Source organism: Chamaea fasciata, unplaced genomic scaffold (assembly GCF_029207755.1).
Source record: "Chamaea fasciata isolate MVZ Bird 193981 ecotype frontalis unplaced genomic scaffold, bChaFas1.0.hap1 SCAF_11, whole genome shotgun sequence".
In the NCBI taxonomy this organism is placed as follows: domain Eukaryota; kingdom Metazoa; phylum Chordata; class Aves; order Passeriformes; family Sylviidae; genus Chamaea; species Chamaea fasciata.
The window spans coordinates 20,076,221-20,096,047 of record NW_027094096.1 but is presented as its reverse complement, the minus strand read 5'-3'; the positions used below and the strand labels follow the sequence as shown (position 1 = coordinate 20,096,047).

Here is a 19,827-nt window from a genome sequence, read left to right as displayed (position 1 = left end):
CCCTTTTGGTGAAGGAACTTTCACTAATAACCATTCTAAACCTCCTCTGGCACAACTTGTGGCCATTTCCTCTTGCCCTCTAGCTTCTTACTTGGGAGAAGAGACCAACCTTCACCTTGCTAAAACCTCCTTTGAGCAGGTTAATAAAAAGAAAGCAATAAATGCCCCCTGCACACGCATTCTTCAGCCTCCTTTTCTTCAGGCTAAACATCCCCAGCTCCCTCAGCTGCTCCTCACAGGACTCATGCCCCAGATCCTTTCCAAGCTCTGTTGCCCTTGTCTGGACCTGTTCCAGCCCCTCAATGTTTTTTTGTAGTGAAGGACCAAAAACTGGACACAGCACATGATGTGTGGCCTCACCAGCACTGAGTACAGGGGGACAATCTCTGCCCTGGTCCTGCTGGCCACTGTATACAAAGTGAGCTGCCATTAGCCTTTCTGGGCCACCTCTCACTCCTATTTGGCTGGCTGTTGACCTGTACGCCCACGTCCTCTTCTGCCAGGCATTTTTCCATGCCAGAATCCATGTGGAATTCAGCAGGCTGTGATGTACGTGGAAAACTCCAGCCACTCACTGATATTTTGCCCAGCTATCTTGGTTTATCACTTTTTGCAGGTCTCAGCAATGCCTCTTGGTTGAGCATTCCATTAACTTTTTCACCTCTTATGACTTAAAAAAGACCAGAAGTAATCTTAATCCCCCTTATCTTGCTGCACTATTATCTTGCTGCATTCCTGGTGCCTTCCCACAAAGACTTTCTGGAACTGTGTTTTTACCCTTAGCCCAAAATTGGCTTGAAGGGAGGCAGTGTAGAGAGTTACTTGAACAAACTAGAAATAGAAATTAAATTCTTCATTTGTTCCTGATTTTAATTCAGATCAGGTAAGAGTGGGGTTTGTTTTACTGCATTTTAAGAGAAGGGAGCATTTCTCTTTTGAGGCAGGAGATTGATTCCTATTAGATCCTTTCTCTAGATTAGTCCCCCAGATGATCCACACACTTGGGCCTGCTGGGTCCAGCAATTAACCCAAACCTGCCAACTCTGGAAAGAATGTCACCATGACATCAGTGGTGTTCTTTCCCTTGATGAATTCAGGGTGACTGAAATGAAAAAAAAAGGAGGTGTAAGACTGGCAACTCTTCAAAGAAAAATTGACCAGGAAGAACAGGTAGAAAATCTACTCCCTTTAGTATGGGATTGAAGTAATTTTGTGGATCATGCATCTGTAATAGCTTGCTGTATTAGTAAATGCAGCACAGAGGCTTTCAAATTCAAAGCAAGTCTCTCAGTTTATTGCTTCAGAAAGTGCAGCCCAAATCTACTGATCTATTTGTACAGATAAGCATCCCGCAGAGTTATCAGAATCAATGCAAACACTCAGGCAAAGATTCAATGCAAATAATAAATAAGTACAGACTCAGGAAATAGAAATGTAAGACTTAAAACTAATTGAAATGCTGACCCAAAGAATAGCTCTTTACGTGCATTTCTTCAAACACAATTCCAAGAAAGAGAAAAAGAGTGCAAAAAGGAGTAATTTCAAGGTGGTAGACAAGAGAAGAGACAAGCAGTATCCAGAGCAAAGGAGATGGACAAGGGCTAGGAAGTGGTGGAAGCAACACTGGATTTTTTTTTTCAATTATTTTTAATATATATGAATTTAAAATGACTTTGTACAAAACAAGGTCTAATTTTTTACCCATGTTCTGTTTTGAGTTCAAGAGAAGTTTGACATGGAACCTGTTTCTGTTTTGCTGAGCCATTTTCATCTACTTTGATTGTCTCTGAAGCTGCCAAGGAATGGGATGGGATGGGATGGGATGGGATGGGATGGGATGGGATGGGATGGGATGGGATGGGATGGGATGGGATGGGACGGGTCTGGGCCACCAATCTTTAAAGTACATGTCAGCCAGTTCATCAGTTCAGGATTCCTGCTGATGACTGTATGGTAGGGTTTGGGTCATGCTTGTCCTGAAATCTTGAAGTTATTCAAATTTTTCTTCAAGGCCTTAGGAATTCCAGGAGCTCTAACTGGGCTGTGCTGGGTACAGCAGTAAAGAAAGGTCATCCTCATCCCTGAATAACTCACAACATGCTCTAGTTTAATTTCAGGTGTGGCCCAGAGAAAAATAAACAGGCAGGTTCAGGCCAAGTGTTGCCTCACCCACTTCAGTGCATTACATCTTACCCTATAAAGTGAATTCCAGTTGTGAACAGCCCTGCCTTGCTTGTTTTTAAATGAGGAATGGCAACAGTGTGGTCTTCTGTAGAAAAAAGGTCACAAGACATATCTTTTTATCTCATCCAGTGTTAAGAGTTTGCAAAACCTACAATAACTAGCAGAGAATAAAAAAAATTGTTTAGCCTGGGAAAGCTGAGTCTTTCAGGAGAAGTTCATCAAGTTTTGCCAGAAAGAGTTAAACTTTTCCTTAAGTCAAGAAATAGGCTCCATTGCAGTCCCAGAGCAGTAGAAGAGACAAATATCTTGTGCACTGTTACTGGGAACATCAGATGTGAAGCAACCCTGGCTCATCCCAGGCCGGCTCACAGCAGCCACCAAGCTGTTTCATACATGGTCCAAAGGACACTTAGGGAAAGAGGAACCGAGAGAGGGTCAAAATTAAAAAAAAAATTGATAAAAAACCAAGGCATTGTCAAAATATCAATCAGAAGCCAAGATTTGGCCAGACCTGCTCTTGTTTAACCTTCAGCATGAGATCAGGTCTCAATCTTTCTATTCTTGGTAACAGCTGATGAACGCAGTGTAACAGGGTATTAATAAACATCTGCCCAGCTCTTAGATTAATATGGTGAAGAATTAATGGAGGTCTTAGCACGTTCATATTTTCTAATTATGGCAGATGACTTTATTTATAGAAATAATAGAGAGAATGGAAATTGTCACTGACACCATGTCAATATATGTAACGAAATCCAATCATTTAATTGCATTACATTTGGCCACGGAGTCACATCAATAAAGGGCCCTCCTTAGCCAGAGCAGTTCTGTGGTCACTATGCACTTTGTGTTAGAAAGGTATGAGGATTAATTTTATTTTCAGTTAATCATGAGGAAAGTAAGTCATCTCAGACATACACATATCTGTGTGTCTCACCCTGAGAGGGAAAGGGCTGGGGGCAAAGCTTGCCGCTGTCTCATTTTCATGCACATTTCTGGGCACGCTTTGATCCAGTCCCCAGAGCATCCAAAATAATGAAAGAGCGCCCAAACTGAGGCCTGTGCTCTGTTTCAGTGTCTCTGGCCATGGCTAAGGCAGCTCCTGTAGCAGCTCTGGTTCATGCAGAGACTGCCTCTCTGCTACAATAAAGTATCACCAGTGCTTCTGTGGGAACGATAACACACGACACCACTGAGATAAATAAAGCATAATGTTAACTCTTGATGTGTTTACACCTCCTGAGAGAGGGGAAAGAGGACCATAAAACTCCTACTAAAGGAGCCAGGGCTGTTCAGTTCATTTGCAGCTTGATAGGTAAACCCTGCAGCCTGTTTTTATTGGGACGTGCTGGCGCTGGTCTTAGAAAACAGTTGGGGTTTAAGAATGTTTTGGACTGAGTGTGGCTGTTTCTTAAGGGTTTAAAGTACATTTCATGATGTTCAATTTAGACAGGTAGCCAGGGAAGTTTGGATCTTTCCTCCCAGGAGCAGGGAAAAGCAAAACAAGGCTACAATTATGGTGATGGATGGTTTGTCACACCCAGAGCATTGCTAGTAATTCTGCTCCTCATACAATGAAGGAGATCTGGAGTGATGCTGAAAAGTTGAGCAAGTCTTCTAGTCCTCTCTTGTTCTTCCAAAATGTGTTTTCCTAATCTGTTCTGGTCTTCTGATGCTATCAGTCTGCATTAATGAAAACAGAGCAAGAGAATGGTACAATTTCTATTAATTATAGAGGCAGGTTTGTGCAATAAACAGAATTCATATCCCTACAGTGCTGTTTAAGTACCTATAATTCAGCTGCCCTGCTCACAATTGCAGCATCTTCTTCACGTTGTTTTACAAATTAGCAAACCTGGAATCAGCAGCTGTGTACAGTGTGATGACATTTAGTTTAACTGCGGGGGATCTGATCTGCCGGAATCCACGGGTGGTCTTCCAAGTGCTGCTTTTTGCTGGGATTGAGTTGCATCTCCCAAATTAAGTGCTCCTAGATCAGCTAAATGTTTTCCATAGAAGTGAAAATACAGACACTTAGGAAATCGTATCAGTTATTTATTGTGACTGCTGATACTCTTCCAAGTACTGCCAAGCTAACACTTGGGGATGCCCTTACAAAGATGAGAGGAAAGGGGGGTCAGGGCACTACTGGAGTCAACCTGACCTTCTAGCTCAGCCAGGTGGTTTGTGTTTACAGCAGGGTACATGGAATAGGAGCCCACACATGGATATCTTTGCTCAGTGACCCATACCCCACAGGAATTTATTCTGTGGATCAAAATCTGCAGGACAGAACTGGATGTGCTGTCTCCTGGCCAGCCCTTCCTCTCCCAGTGCCAGTGCTGGTGTCCTCTGGGGGACTGGCAGCAACAATGGGCTGGGTGAGCATCCTCTGTCACACCAGAACAAGCCTGGGACAACAGAGCCTCAGGAGGACCCGGTTGCCAAAAGTTGCTGCAGCTGTGGTGATGAAAGTGAGAGCTTTGGAGGTGGTGATAGACAAAGAACCAAAGTTCCTGGAGGCATAAAAGAAAGCTGGGAAGGTGCAGAGCAATAGTCATTTTTGTTCCTCTCCTGCTTTCTACTTTCCAGATTAAATAAACTTGGCTTTTCTCTGCACTGAGTGAGAGGAAGCAAATTGCTGCTTCCCAGTCAGCAAATGTGTCTGATAGCAGAACTCCTGCTACAAGCCCAGAACTTTGCACCAGCAAACTGGTCTGACTGGGGAGCACTCTGCTAACTCAAACACTCCAGTAGCAACAATTTCCAGCCCCTGTAATGTGCCAGTAGCAGAACATTTGGGGTGAAAATGTGTTTTGGTAGAAAATTACTCCACCAGGCTACAGAAAAAACAAAAAGGCACTTCTCTGAGCTATAGTGCAAAAGGTTGATTTTTTAAATCGACTACTCACAGGGCTGCTGGTGTTACATTTTAAGCATCTGACTCAGGCAGTCGAGTGGAAAGGTGATAAAATCCTTGACTTTGATTGAATTTCCATTGTGGCAAAATGTAAAAATAAATACAAACACTGTGAAGAAATAAAAAAGCTACTATTGGACAAAATGTTCCACATAATTTTTTGAAATCTGTACAGACACTGAAAAATAAAATTCTCTTTTTTGCCTTGCATGAAGGTCAAAAATCAGCTTGCAAGCATTCTTTCAACAGGCATTACGTTTAAATACTGAACCTCCTGCCTGTTTAAGGAGCGTATTTCTTCAATTACATCCAACATTAGTACAGCTGTCAGGGTTTCCCAAGGGACCACTGCACACTGAAGAAAAGCCTTTGCTGTGGTGCTGACAGGCTCTGTGACATTTCTCTGGCCCTTTGCTTGCTTCTGCATTCAGCTGCTGACCTCACAGGTGTAAATAAGAAGAAAATCAAGTACCCAGGCTGTTCTGAGTACATACCAAAGACAATTGAAATGATGGACTTCATTAACCTTGTACAGCAGCTTAAAAAGAATTTTTAAAAAGCAGCTCTAGTGTAAAGAAGTGGAGCAAGTATAGATGAAAGTTTAAATTTTTACTCTATACAATACAAATTCAGTTCCTGATGATATTTTCTCTAACTGAATTACTACTATGAAATCTATAAGGGATAAAAGCCCACTGAACACATTAAGAGGAAGACTACCAGCTTTTATTTACTTACAGTACCGTGTTAGGCAGAAAAGCACACACTTTAGAACAGGGACAGCTCAAGACATGAGCAGGGCATTAGCTGACACCTTTACAAGTTACCCGACTGGAAGTCAGCTTAAATGATCCAAACAATTTGAAGAATTCAAACACCAGCTTTTAGGAGAGAGGTAGTATCCTGAGAAAATCTGCATGTGAAAAACCTTTTTGGTTATACTTCCCTTAGCAGCCTCCTCAGTCACAAGCTCTGCTGTAAAGCACCTTCATAATAGAAATGGTCTTCAGGATTTCAAGGTCAACGTGACAACACGGCTTTTCTGCATTTTGATTCAAATTTAATTCACATGATTACTGAGGCTCAGAGATTCTTAAAAGAGATGAAGGCAGGAAGAATATCCATAGAAACATCAATTTGGGTGAAAAATAACATGTAATTGTTAAACTGTCCTAAAGAGCAGAGAATAAAGACATAACACATGTTGTGATTTTCAACATCTATTTCCTTTTTTCATTAATGGCAATATCAAATGATTAGTAAAAGCCTTTTGTTGTTTGGAAGAAGGTGGGTGAGGCTGGCCAAATGATGGACACCTAATAGACAAAAACCAGGGAAGGTGAGATGGTGCAGGCTGTATCTGTGGCAATTATTTGAGGAAATCCCATCTGTGCGGCACTGGAGGACAGGGGCAAGCTCCTGCTCTCTGGGCAGGTCTCCTATGTGTCCTCAGTGCACATTTTAGCAGCCAGAATCCGGTTCTAATCTCCCCTGTGACATTTGGTGTGTTAGGACAGTGATTTCTGCCTTGATCCGGATGGTTCCTGTCGTTCAGCAATGCTGGGTGGCCTGTGGCCAGCACCAGCAGCACAGCCCATGACAAAGCCAGCAGTGTGGGGGGGTGATTGATCCCAGGGAGGTGCCACGGGGCTCTCCAGCTTGGGAGTGTCCCCAAGACAGAGGTGACATGTTCCTCTGGCTGTGACGCCTTGGTGGTGAGGAATTCTGAGCCTGCAACACATGAACCACTTCTCAGTTTGGGAGGTCCTTCCTGCTCTGAGTGCAGATCCCCAACACTCAAACGGGCTTCCCTTCAGCCTGGAAATGGGTGTGGTGCCCAGAGCTGCTGGAGAAAAGTGGGAGTTTTTTCCCTGAAGAAAAGTACAACCTGTGTGGACCTCACACACCTGCACACAAGGACAGTCCTGGCCTGTCCTGGACACTGCCCCTGTGTAAAGCTGCGGGAGGTGGGAAGGAGGAAACCCACCCTCACTGAGCTGCCCGTGCACAGCCTTGAGATTCCCCCCAGCAGCAGTGGGGATCAGGGTGATGCTGAAATAGTGGGATTTGGAGAGTTTGGAGACCTGAATTTGTGCTTTTCATGGATCTACAGCCTGCCCTGATCAGCACAGCCAGACACTGTCAGGTGAACCCACTTGTGCAGGAGTTGTTCAGTGCCAGGCCTCTCACTGACTCTCCCAGAAAGTGAATTCTCTCTGGGTACCTTGCACTAGAACTGCAGTACTGAGATGGGTATCTTCCCAGGAGCTATTACAATATAACTTCCCACAAATAGCCCAGCAACCCAAAATCTGTCCCTGCATTCTGACAATTCCAGTGTGTTGCCAGCTCACAGCTTCACTGTCACCAATTCCTTAAGGCAGTTTTGCCCAGCACTGTTGAAAAGGAAAACACTCGCTGTGCCCTGGGGGAAATGAAGCATGGAAGTCCCCTTATCACTGACAGAAGTTTTGTCTCTAATTCCCCATCTTCTCTTCTGAATGCTAACCTACAGTGCTGGCACATCAACTTAAATGATAAATAAGAATTCCAAGCAGGAAGTAACAAAATATTAGTCAGATAGGCTGGTGGTGTCTGCAGAAATGTGGTGTGGAAGCCCATTTTTCACAGAAGAGAAATTATAGGGCAAAATAATGTTGTATTGTTACACTGATCAAGGGAAAATGCTGTTACAGAATAGAACAAAGTGATGGTCAAAACCAGATTTATTTATTATTTTACCATTAATACATATAGAATCCTGCATAGTTCCTCTTTCCTGTTCTTTTTTGTTATTTGTGTTTAGCAGCTGAGTAAAATAGCACATGAGGCAAGAAATCTGTGAGGAGAGTAATAATGTGATGTATAGTGTTAACTTGCTTGTTTTGGAAATATCCATTTATCTTGGTTAAATAGAAGCTTGGCCCAAGTACTAAGCCAAGTAATCATGATTAGGGAGAGAAAAAGACATTCACCTTCTTGGAAACTCAATACTTTTAAACAGTAATAGCACTGCAGTGACATTGTTTGAAGCTGGATGCTTGCAGTAATTAATATAGATTATTGTCACATGGGGAATGGAAACATCTGTGACTGCTCCTACCATTGCTTTGATTTCCAGACCAGTTATAAGACCAAAAATATACAGGGTTTTGTTTCATGGACATGGCCTTTTCACTGTTCAACATGCTTCACTGCCCTCAGAGAACAGCAGAGATTTTGTTCTCTTTTTTTGGTTCATGACTGCATGGAAGACATATGCACACTCTTCTGTCTTAGAGAGACTTTGCTTTTGTTCTTTCTCCCTATCTTTTTCTCCTGACTCTCAAGAAAAAAATTGGTTTTATGCTAAAAATTATACTACAAGAACACATCTGTAAAGAGATTCATGAACTCCTCAGCTATTGTTTTCCAAAGAGGCTGAATCTGCATCTGCATCATCCAGCATATCAGGCACTGAACTCATCTGCAGAGCAGGTGCTTTAAAGTTTGCACTGGGTTTTCAGCTCATGGCTGGTGCAGCGCTGGGCTAAGCCCCGTGCATCAGCCTCCTCTCAGCAGTCAATCAGGTTTTCCATCCACCTCATCCCAGCTGCCCTGTGCATTTCATTACTACCTTGCTGCATATGCTGCTGTTCCTGCTCTCTCTAGTGCAGTCACATCACTACTCTCTTTTAGGTTGTGATCCCTGTCTTTCTAACACACTGGCTTCTTGTGACCCACTTAGTTCCTAACTCTCCCCCTTGCCTTGCTCATCAGGCTGCATTTGATGGTGTCCTAACCACGAATGACTCCACTAGAAAGGTTTTCTTCTTGCACTGGAAATGGTTCTCTGGGGCATGTAGCTGCCCAGGAGAAATTAGGGTTGTGCATTGTTCTTCCAATCAGCCAGTTGGCTTCTGTCCCTAATATGTGGCTTGGACATCCTTACTATCACTCCACAGACTATGACAGAAGATATCTGGTCATATATGAGCACAGGTCCACAAATGGTGAGCATTAGCTGTGTTTACAGATCATTAGAAATATTTCTACCACATTATTCCCAGGAAATGCTCTATTTTGCTGTGAATAGTAGAACTACTCAATGAAGAGAACTCTCTTCTACGCAATTACTATCTTAATATTGAGCTCATTGTTAAAACAACAGCTCCTCACCACTAGTCAGCAAAAAGCAATCAGGCAAAGCAAACAGGGATCTCCAGAGGACACATGTGTGAGTTCAGAGGTCCACAGAGCTGTAGCCATGTTGCACAACTTAGACTCAAGAGCCAAAAAGCAGCTGCACCTACAGAATTACATTTTAAAAAAATAAGGAAATAAAATTTTTAAATTCTGTGAAAAGTATGCTAAATGTGTGCAGGAAAAAAAAAAATGTCTGGAGCTTTTCTACAGCACGTGGGCACCAAATTTTGTTTTGCGAATCTGAGCAATTTATCATATTCAACTAAGAGGGCTACAGATGGTGAAGTTTGTGTTCTGAAAGGATGACAAGCCACTGCAGAGTGCTTATGATGCCAATTTTACCCTTTTGTAATAAGACAAAGAGGAAAGATGCTCATGAGAACCAAGCTGGGTGTTTGTTTTTACCAGAGAGCTGCTTATTTCACAGCTCCATGACTCAGTATCAGTAATATTGGGTATGAAACTGTCTTTCTCCACAAAGTCCTTTCCTTAGTTTCAAGGGAGACAAGTACTTCCTACCCAGTGTCTGCCACAACCAGGTTTCTAAGCTGATGTGTCTGGACTACTCACAACCTACCTGTGGACATTCCTCTGCTTTCAGAGGTCCTCCAGCAGGTCCAAGAGACCACATGTGATGGAACACAACTGCCAGTCAGCTGCAGAGACACACTCAAGCTCCTCCTGTTTCTCCAATCCAGAAGTCTCTGGCATTTAGATCTCAATTATCTGTTCCTTGCATGTCAGCAGCTTCAACACAACATTTTTCACTGACAGACAGACAAGTTAAACCAGCAGCTCACAGTTAAGTAACTTTCTTGAATTTCCAGGTCGCATTGGCAGGGCTGATCCAGCACTCCCAGTCCTCTTCCCTGATCACTTCTTTTAATCAGATCTTTAGGAATTTGCCTGCACAAACAGTGCAGAAGTTTGCCTGCAGTGGTGAAGGAGCTTTACACCAATACCCAAAGCAGAGATCCAACCTGCTTACTGGGTGAGCAGTGCAGGCTGGAGCTCTTGTCTGGATCAGGGCTGATGCCAGGGAAGAGCTTTTGCAAATCACGTCCTTGCTCTGCTCTGAGTCTCTGTGTCACCCCTGTACCTTTGCAGATGTATCTGGGTAGTGAGCTTTGGTAAGATGTGACATGAGAAGCTGCAGCAGTGGCTTTGTGTTGGTGCTCACTGTCCATCCCTCAGCAGCGCATACGTCCAGCCAGCTGTGCTCTGCTAGATGCTCATAAAAATTAACAACAAGACTAAGAGCAGAGTACTGTATTTTACCACAGAAAATAAAGTCAAACAACAGCAAAAACTGGGGAGGGGAGGAGGGAAATGGGGGCACAGAAGACAGACCAAAGGCAACAGAAGAGTTGTATTTATTTTCTAATCCCATCTCCTTTAGTGTCTGTGATGAGCGCTGTAACTAAAGGAATCTAACTGAATTAGAATTTCAATATGTCCTGAGCAGATTGGAGCTGTTTCCATTCATGAGCAGCACGTCCCTGCTGTAATTGCCTGCTTGCTTATCCACATAGCTCTTTGCAGCTAATCCAAATGCAGACTCAAAAATAAATAGTGCCAGAGCATTCACTTCCCGCTGGGCAGTAGTTTCAGCTCTCCTCTGCCTTTGCTTTGTTCCGGCTGGTGCTCTCCATGGCACAGGGACTGACTCAAAGGAGATAAAAGATGATTGACCTGCTCAAGGAATTAGGTGACAGAAAAGCCACTCCTGCCATATCTGCCCTGCCTGTTTGTGCTTTTCCTCCTCTGGGTGCTGCTCTGCATCTCTTTGTCTTTCTCTGCCCTCACCTCCCTCCCCAGCCACATCATTCATGCAATGTGCTTCTCCTTTGTGGTTTCCCTAAAAGCTGCTGGTGTCCTCAGTGTCCCCAGCAGCACATCACCCTTCCTCTCCCTGTGCTCCTACCCTCAAATCCATCAGTATTTTAGTCTGAAGTGAAACTCTCTTCAGGGACATTTTAAAGCCATGTCCTTCTCAGATCAGCTTCTCTGGAGGGGTGTAAAGCTGAGGCACAGTTGCACAAATCTGGAAGGGATGTCCCCGTGGATGGGACTTGGCACAACCACAAAGCAAAGCTCTGCCTTTGCTCTGTGACATAGGAACATCTACGTGTCTTGGCTCTCTTCCCTCCTGGGTGGAAGGTGGCCGTCCACCATTTTTTTAGGCTGTTTATTCAACTACAACCACCACAGACTTCCTGGGAGCCTTTGGTCAAATCTCAGCAGCCTCTGTGCCTCTGTTCATTACCCCTAAAACAGCACTGCTAACACCCTGCTACTTCACACTTTGGGGTGTAAACCTCAGGTCCCTCAAATGGCAGCACTGAAAGGACATAGGAGCCAAGTCTGAAGCCACTTCACTTCAGCACAAACAGAGGCATTCAGCTCCCACTGTGCAACAAATTGCTCTTAAAAATAGATTAATTAGTATCCAAAACAGCATCCCTTAAGATCTGGTCAAGTAGGTGTCTACAAAAACTCAACTGGGGAGAAGGTCATTCCCTCCTGATGGCCATCAAAGAGACTGACCTCAACATGGAGCAGCATGCCTCCATCTCCTTTCTGTCACCACATCTCTGTTTCCCACTGGGTTTATCAGGGCATAGCCAAGAGCCACAGAACCTCTTCAGTGCCACCCACGTGCTCTTATCCAGCCTGCCTGGCCCAGGGCTGTAGAGCTCTTGTGGTGCAGTGCAGCACCCAAGGTGATCTATCCCTCTGCAATTGCAGAGGACTGTGCTAAGATTTAAAGGAGAGCATCAAGTGAGGTAGTGCAGCACTTTCACTGCCTTCCTCCTTACCCCCAGGATCCTTCTCCATCAGTGTAATACTGCCTGGTCTTTGGCAGAGCAGATCTCCCTATAAAACTCTCCTGGCTCAGCTGGACGGAAGCAAATTGCAGGCAGGTGACCCTGCACTTGCCACTGCTACACCCCCTCCCAGAGCCAACCCCGTTTTACAGGCAGATTGTGCCCTTCTCTGAGGCCAGGGAGCAGCTGAGATGATGAATATAGTGCTTGTCCAATGTGTCACTTGCTACGTAAATTCAAATTCAGCACAGAAAGCTAAAAATGTTTGCAGAATCCTGACAGGCAAAGTGGACAATTATGTTCAGCTGCTCCTCACAAACGTTGATCCTCATGACTGCAGCGTGCCAAGAGAGGCATTGCCTCGTGCTTGGATTGCAAACTCACCAGCACCAAAACATGAGGATGGTGACAAGGGTTGGCTCTTCTCTACATGCTCTGTCACCTGAAGATGGTCTGAAGGTGTCCTCTGCCAGGTACAGTGGTGGCACCAGCAATTCTCTTGTACAGACAATGAAACTGAAGCCAAAATGCCAGGCTGCTCCAAGGCAACCAAAAGGTCACCAAAGAAGAGAAGTTGTGAGTCTCTTGCTTGGAGTGACAGACAGTAGCTCCCTCCTTTGCAGCTGACCTGGAGACGCAGGAATTTCTTCAAATTTGCTGCTTCAATCAACTAAATCAGAGTAATTGAGACTAACACGGTGTGGCCAAGGTGAGTGAAACAAGTGGTCACCGGGATAGTAAAAGAGGAGGCACTTGGGAAAAAAAAAAAAAAAAAACAAAAAAAAAAAAAAAAACAAAAAAAAAACAAGAAAAGAAAATTGCAGAAGGAAGTTAACGGTAAAAAGGTCACAAAGAATAAAGGCTATAAAGTCTACAGACGTGCTGGGTGGAATAGGAAGGTAGCTCTTGGGAAAGTCGAAGCCTAGGGATGAAATGCATAATTAAATGGCAAGGCTTGAAAGCTTTTTCAAAACAAAGAAAGCCAGTACTGGAGAGAAAAACATCATGAGATGGAAACCTGGAAGATTCAGAGGTTACATTGGAATATTTAATTTTGAAGTGTAGACATATTGTTATGTAGCAGGGAGATACAGATACCTCAGCCTTTCTGAATACTTCTCTTTCTCCTGCATATACTGGAAAGAGGGAATTACCTACCAATTGTCAAGGATGACTTAAAGTATAAAGAAATATTGCCTTAGAAAACAGACCCACGTGTCATTGCGTTCCACACACAGCTAATCTGCACCTCGACCTGATGGCTTCAGTTGTCACTGGCAACCCTGTTCTCCTCCTTTGGATGTGGAATGTCCTAGACATGCCTGTGACATGGGAATCCAACTGGACAACTGTGTGTCCAGGGTGTTTCCCTCATTCAACTTAAAATCTAGATGGAGACCTCAGCTCTGAGCTCTGGGGAGATTTTGGAGCAGGGTCAGGAATAGAGGCAAAGCACTCATGAAGCATCATTAACCATCAGTCTTCCTATACTCTTGTCAGTACATTAGCACCAGCTGCCCAGTGTCCATTTTCCCCTTGCCATAATGAGGAACCCCAGACTGAAGGTCATCTGCTTGGATTGGTACAGCTGGGGCTCCTGAGATACTGCAACAAGAGCTGCAAGTTGTGTCCCTCTGTCCCGCTCTGTGCCCAGCAGCTGTGCAGCAGCAAAGTTCTGTCACAAGGCGCAAATTCACCCTTTGATGTTGCTTTTGCTGCTCCTCAATTCAGAGCTGCTGCTGCCAGGGCATTAAGTGTTCCCTAACTGGTGACTGTCTTCTGCTAATGCAGATGCATTTCTTTTGTGAGTTAGCTTAATTGTGTTCTTGGTGTGTGCTTGCTGTCTTGTTTTCAATGCAAACAAGGGTCCTTGGTCCAGTTCTTTTATTCATTTAATGCCAGGACTAGAAAACTGCCCTGGATCATCTCCTGAATCAGATAGGAGTATCTTAATACAGTAGTTACTTCCACCACTCTGCCTGGGAAATTCTTCCATGCTCTAAGGCACCTGAAAGCCAGACTACCCTCAAGTCAGGCTACACTTTGCATTAAAAAATCAACAGGCTGTTTTATTTCTTATCCCATCCTTCATCAAACACTACTTTTGCCTGTTTTCTGGCTCATCAGAGCCATAGGAGAACATTCTATCACCAGACAGAGGCACAGGTAAGACCTGCCAGGACACAAAGTCTAATTGTCGATATTCAGTAAATTCACCTCAAAGTGAGCGACTGTCTCCTTGCAGGCTGTCTTTGGTGCCTGGCTACAGTCTCTTCTTTTTCTCATGGGTGATGGTGGGTGGGACCACTCAAAAAAAGGGTCAGTCCAGGCATGAGAGAGACCAAATATTTCCTATCACTCGACAGCAACTGACCCGTCTGTCCAAGAACTGGCACTGACAGCTGTGGGTTGGCACGGGGAGAGATTAACATGTGGACTAGCAGGAAAACTTTGGGGTTTCCAGAGACTTCCCTTGGGGTTTGAATGAACCTTATGGCTGGGAAGTACTGGGATAAAGCATCCAGCACTTGTCAGCATGGAGAGTGGGGGATGTGGGTGTATTCAGACAGAGCTGAGGGGGTCAGTGATTGTATCTTTAGGTGAATGTTTATCTTTTGTTGCCTTTTGATGAATCAGGGTGTCTTTTATGAGGCAAAATTAATGCAAGTGCTTCTCTTTTTACAGAGGCCACATTGCCCAGGAAATGAAATGTCATAAGGGGAGAAAAGCTCATTAGTTTGGTGCCATAAATGGTTCTCCAAGGTCTCAGAAACCCTGTGATTAACATAAACATAGACAGAGGCAATTACAAGCCAACACACATATAAAACCCAGCTTTCCATCTAAAACCATGGTCTGCAACATCTCTCTTTGGCTGGTCACGGCTGTGGTGACATAGAGGTAAGGGACTTTTCATACCAACCATGACACAGACTGAAGACAGAGGAAGGAGAGTAGCCAACCCAGGGTGAAAGTGAGGACAAAGGAGTAATACAGGGTGATATAGGGTATGTAATATACTCCCCAAGGTACCAGCTAAGGGATTTTGTGATTTAGCCTCCGAACTACATCCTCTTTTGGAGAAATTTGATGCAAATGCTGCCCTTTTGTGTTTTCTTCACACTGAAATCCTCAATCAGGTGGTTACTGTTGGGTGGACATGTTGATACTCCTTAGGACAGGGCAGAATAGTTCTAATTTTATAAGAGCTATCTCAAATCTTCACCTTGCAATGGCTGAAAAAGTAGACAGGTTTCCTAGTGAGTTCTATGAAATCCACCAGCAGGTAATGTTCAAGAAGAGGGTGAGAACAAAAGAAGATGGGAGGAGTGGGACAGCATCACAGACTCAAGTATTTGTACCAGACTGTGCACCCTTTACTCTGCATTTCTGCCCTTAACCTTGAGCATTTACTCAGAATAGACGTAGATATGAAGGATGAGGTGTGTTTTGTAAAAACCAAAGCTTGGCCTCCTTGCCTGTCACTGTGGCAACCGTGTCAAGAGACAACTGCGTTGATGCCACACTGTGAAAATAGTGAAGAAGGAGACAGAGGTGTTCAGGCAAAGTCAGGCAGAAAGCCCAGAGTACCACCCAGCATCCTGACTAGCAAAAATCACACCAACTACAGCAGCCTGTGGGTAACTTGCTCTATAGGAATATGCCCCACGGGGTCCTGGTAGTCAAAGAAGCAGCTTGAAGTATCTCTTCTCCACTGCTTTTAATAGGTGTTTTTGTGACTTTGGGCGCTCCGTCTGTTCAAGCAATCCACTCTGAATGCGTGGCTGACATCCTGCAGTAATGAGTTTCACAGGCTGATTACTTGTTGCATGATAAAAATAAGTTGCCAGCAGCTGACTCTGAGAAGCAATGGGGGGGAAAAAAAACCAAGAGAAAGTAGTGTCATTTGTTTTCTCAGAAAAAAAGAGAGGGGGCAGTGAAGAAACACGGTTCACAGTCCCGCCTAGAGACTTACCCAGGAGGGGAGAAAGGCATGGAAGTTTGTTAACTGACCTGCTGGGGCAGACCATGCTCGTGAAGGTTGAAACTTTGGAGGTTTTGAATCCTCCAAAGGCTTTCAAAGAAGGGTCTTGGGGAGTTTGTATGGTTGCTGGTGCACAAAAAGTTCTTACCTAACATCTAACCCCTACCTGAAGGAACCATGGACTTCAGTCACTTATGTCGACCTCTGGAGTAGTGTTATGATGTCATCAGAGTTACAATTTTACACAAAATTAGGTGTGCAATTGTGTGTTAAATAGTGGTAGTTAGCCTGGATTGCTCAACTAACAAAGCAGGCAGCATTAAAGCTGCCACATATGGACTGCTCCAGGGCACTGGCACTACAAGGGAGTCTGAAATCACTCCCACTTCACGGGGAGGAGAAGCATCCCTTTTCCTTCTCTGGCATCTCCTCAGTGGGGATGACCCCCTCACCCAGCTGCCAGTCCAGCAGTGCTCCTGCAATTTGCTCTGGAGCTTATAAATCTGGCTCCCTGCCCAGGGAGTCCTGCCCAGGTGTCCCTGTAGGCTCAGACAGGTGGCAGAAGCTGCTGATGACCTCTAATGTGTGCCCAAGTTTTGCTTAATTAAGAAAAGGCTCTCTAATAGCGTTTGATCACCATTTCCTGATGGCTCTGGGACCACTCAGACTGTGGCAGCACAACCAGCCAGGCTTTCCTGTAGGGTGTGTGACCTCCTAAAGAGTGCAATGGCAAAAACATAATTTTATTTTCCAGCATTAAGGGACTCAGCCTGGGACAGGCTCAGTGCAGCATGCAGTGTGGGCCTTGGGTAGTTGGTGTGACCCCTCCTGCATGGCTTGGGGCAGAAGCACCAGCTGGGTGGTAATGTGGGTAAAACCTTATCCAGCAGTGTGAGGATTTGTCTCAAGGTCTTAGAAGTGAAATTTCTGACCAATATTGCTATCAAAACACTTAGTTGTTGGCTATATTAATTAGATCCCAGCAGATGCTACTTTACCTTCTAAACTGTAGTTATTTCAGGGACGTAGTGCCTCATCTTGTTTATTCCCCAGTACTTACCTACAGTGGTTGTAAGGAGAGAACAGGATTGTTCTTGGCATTCAGACTGCAATGATGACTACAGAATCAGGGAAAGGGCTGGGGGAGATTACCCTCCTTCTTCCTCCTTTCTCTTGGACCACCTTCTTGCACAATTTGCTGTTCACAAATGCAGCCAAAAGCTTCATCAAATATTGCCACCTCTTATTTTAAGCCAGGTCCTTGTCTGCTAGTCCCAGTCCGGAGCCAGGATCTGAGCATAGCAGCAGGATCCCAGCAGGGAGGAGGTGACAAGAACACCAGTTTGGCCAGTTTGTCCATCCAGCTGCCCAACCAGAGTGTGAACTTGGCCTGGGGCTGTGTCACGGACCCTGTGGTGGGGGCTCTGGGCTGACTCCTGGTGGAATACCCAGTCCCTTGGCACCCATCAGCCTGTCGGCACACAGATGGATTTTGGCTCCTGTCCATGTCAGTCTTCCCCTGCAGCCACCTCTACAGTATTTAGGTATTCTCCTGGTTCACCACTATGCAAATATTGAAATTAGCCCTTTGCATGATTATGGAGACAGTGACATTAGAGACTTTCTCAGATCATGTGCCTTCTGTGCTGACAGCATCAGCCATCAGGTTTATTTTTCCGTGAGCTAAAGAATGGCCCCCAGTGTATGAAAACTTCATGATGAAGTATTTGGCATCTGGAATATTTTTTTTCTTTAAGCTTTTATCTGAATGCATTAAAAACACAAAGTGTTGTGCTGTGGAAGAATGCAAAATGCAGCTTTCATAGGAATGGCCTAATTCTCAGAGAGCACGATTTTTAACTGAGCCTCACTAAAACCAGAACAAATTAAACGGGGCTACAAAGGAAGCCATAGCCCCACTAGCAGGTCCAACATGTCCTGAGACCCTGAGAGAAGGCAACAGATCCCACACCCTGAAGCAAAACAAAGAAGTCCTTGGGCAGGTATCCGACTGGTCTGGCCAAATGGCCCCAGGATAGTAATTTCTTCATGGGAAAAGATTTTTTTCTCATATCAGTTACATTTCCACAAAATGCTGCATTTACATCTCATACTTGTGCCTCATTCAGACACCTTCCCTGATACCCTTACCTTACAGAGAGCTGCAGAACAACCAAAAACCTGTAATGAGTGTGTGTATATGCTTAACAATAGCCATTTTGTCCCTGAAAAATACTGCCGTAAGAACATTGGACACAGCTATTACCTTTCCTTAAACTACTGATGATTTCTTGCCCATGGTATGAATCCTTTGCAGCGTGGAGCAGAGCTCAGCCTGATTAGCCAGCCTCACCTTTTGCCAGTGGGGCTAATGGGATTTATTCTCCATTTTAACACACTGGTTTCTCACCCCCATTATTTTACATCTCACCTCGAGTTAACAAATGATCCATCTTCAGAGCACACTGGGAATGGCCACAGGGGATCTGGCACGCTGGATATTGTGTGCTCTGCCACGTTGGATGGGCAGTGACAAAAGTTATCCCTCTTCCCCCAGGTCCTTCCATCGTCCCACTGCAGCGAGCAGAACCAACCCTGGGCAACCCTCTAAAATGTTTATTTGGACCAGTGGCCGGGGATCTACATCTTACAGACATGATGAGAAAAGGTAAACGGCACCTGCGCCGATTGTCTCGTATGGGTTTGAATATTCATGAGTGTGGCCCGCGGCTTCTCCCCAGTGTGGCGCTGGAGAAGCAGGAGGGATGCAAAGGGTTCCCTCCCAGTGCCTCACAGCCCCGGCTGCTGCTCCAGCAGGCGCAGGAGTGCCAGGGTTACCACACCTAAGCAGAGTGGAGGGGCAGTGCCAGAGCCATGGCCAAAGTCCTCCTTGTTCTCAGGACATCAGCAGCACACTGGCATCTCTGATTTATGTTTAAAAGCACACTAATCCCCAGCCACAGGTTTGCAGCCCTGAGCCCTGTGAAGCCTTCATGCTTTTTGCAGGTGTCCTGCCTCCAGCCATCGGTCACACTGTCCCCCAGCCAGATCACTGCCCCACACAGCTGTTGCACATCTGAACGATGCATCCAGCTGCCAGAGGTGTTTTCTGGTTATGCAAGTGCACGTGTGAGGATGAGCGTGTGTGCAATACATTGCACGGTAGCTGGGGGTTGTTTAGCTGCTTGAAAGTGAGCTGGTGGCTCACCAGCCCGCTTGAGTGGTGTTGCTGCAGGGAACAGGCTGAAGGAGACAGGGGAATGAATTACTGGATCTCCCAGGGGAGCGGGGAAATGTGCCAAAGAGAAGGAAAGGGAAGGAGGGTTTTGAAGTCCACAGACAAAGGCAGTGCTCAGTTGGGAACAAAAGAAGTTAAATATCAATGATGAAAGAACTATTGTCAGTAATGCTTAGATTCATCCTTCCAAAATCCCTCTCCTTTGTAGTAAGATTTGCTGGACAGCTTGTCTTGTCACAACAAGGACACATTTGCCTTTCTTTTCTTTCCTTTGCCCCTTCCCACATCTCCTTCAGTTCCTCTTGCAGTCACTACTAAATGTAATCCCAAACAATCACACTCCAGTGAAACAAAACCAGATATCAATGTATCTACAGTGCCAATTAGCAAAATAGTCTCTTCAGTAATTCAAATGAGACATTACTGTTGGCATCTGCTCGGGGATGTGCACTCCTGAATTCAGGCAGCAGAGCTGCCCTCAGGACCC

At 44.9% G+C, this 19,827-nt stretch overlaps 1 protein-coding gene across 3 annotated transcripts in view; it reads left to right on the top strand.

Moving 5' to 3' along the window:
* LOC136295176 (calcium-activated potassium channel subunit beta-2) overlaps positions 1 to 19,827 on the top strand; it is a 138,152-nt gene that overhangs the window by 103,725 nt on the left and 14,600 nt on the right. Inside the window, exon 2 of one of the 3 annotated variants that reach the window (XM_066193580.1) lies at positions 18,660 to 18,770. The exons of the other annotated variants lie outside the window; for them this stretch is intronic. Within the exon in view, the coding sequence (XP_066049677.1) occupies positions 18,660 to 18,770 (111 nt within the window). The remainder of the gene's footprint in view (positions 1 to 18,659; positions 18,771 to 19,827) is intronic. 3 annotated transcript variants of the gene reach the window in all.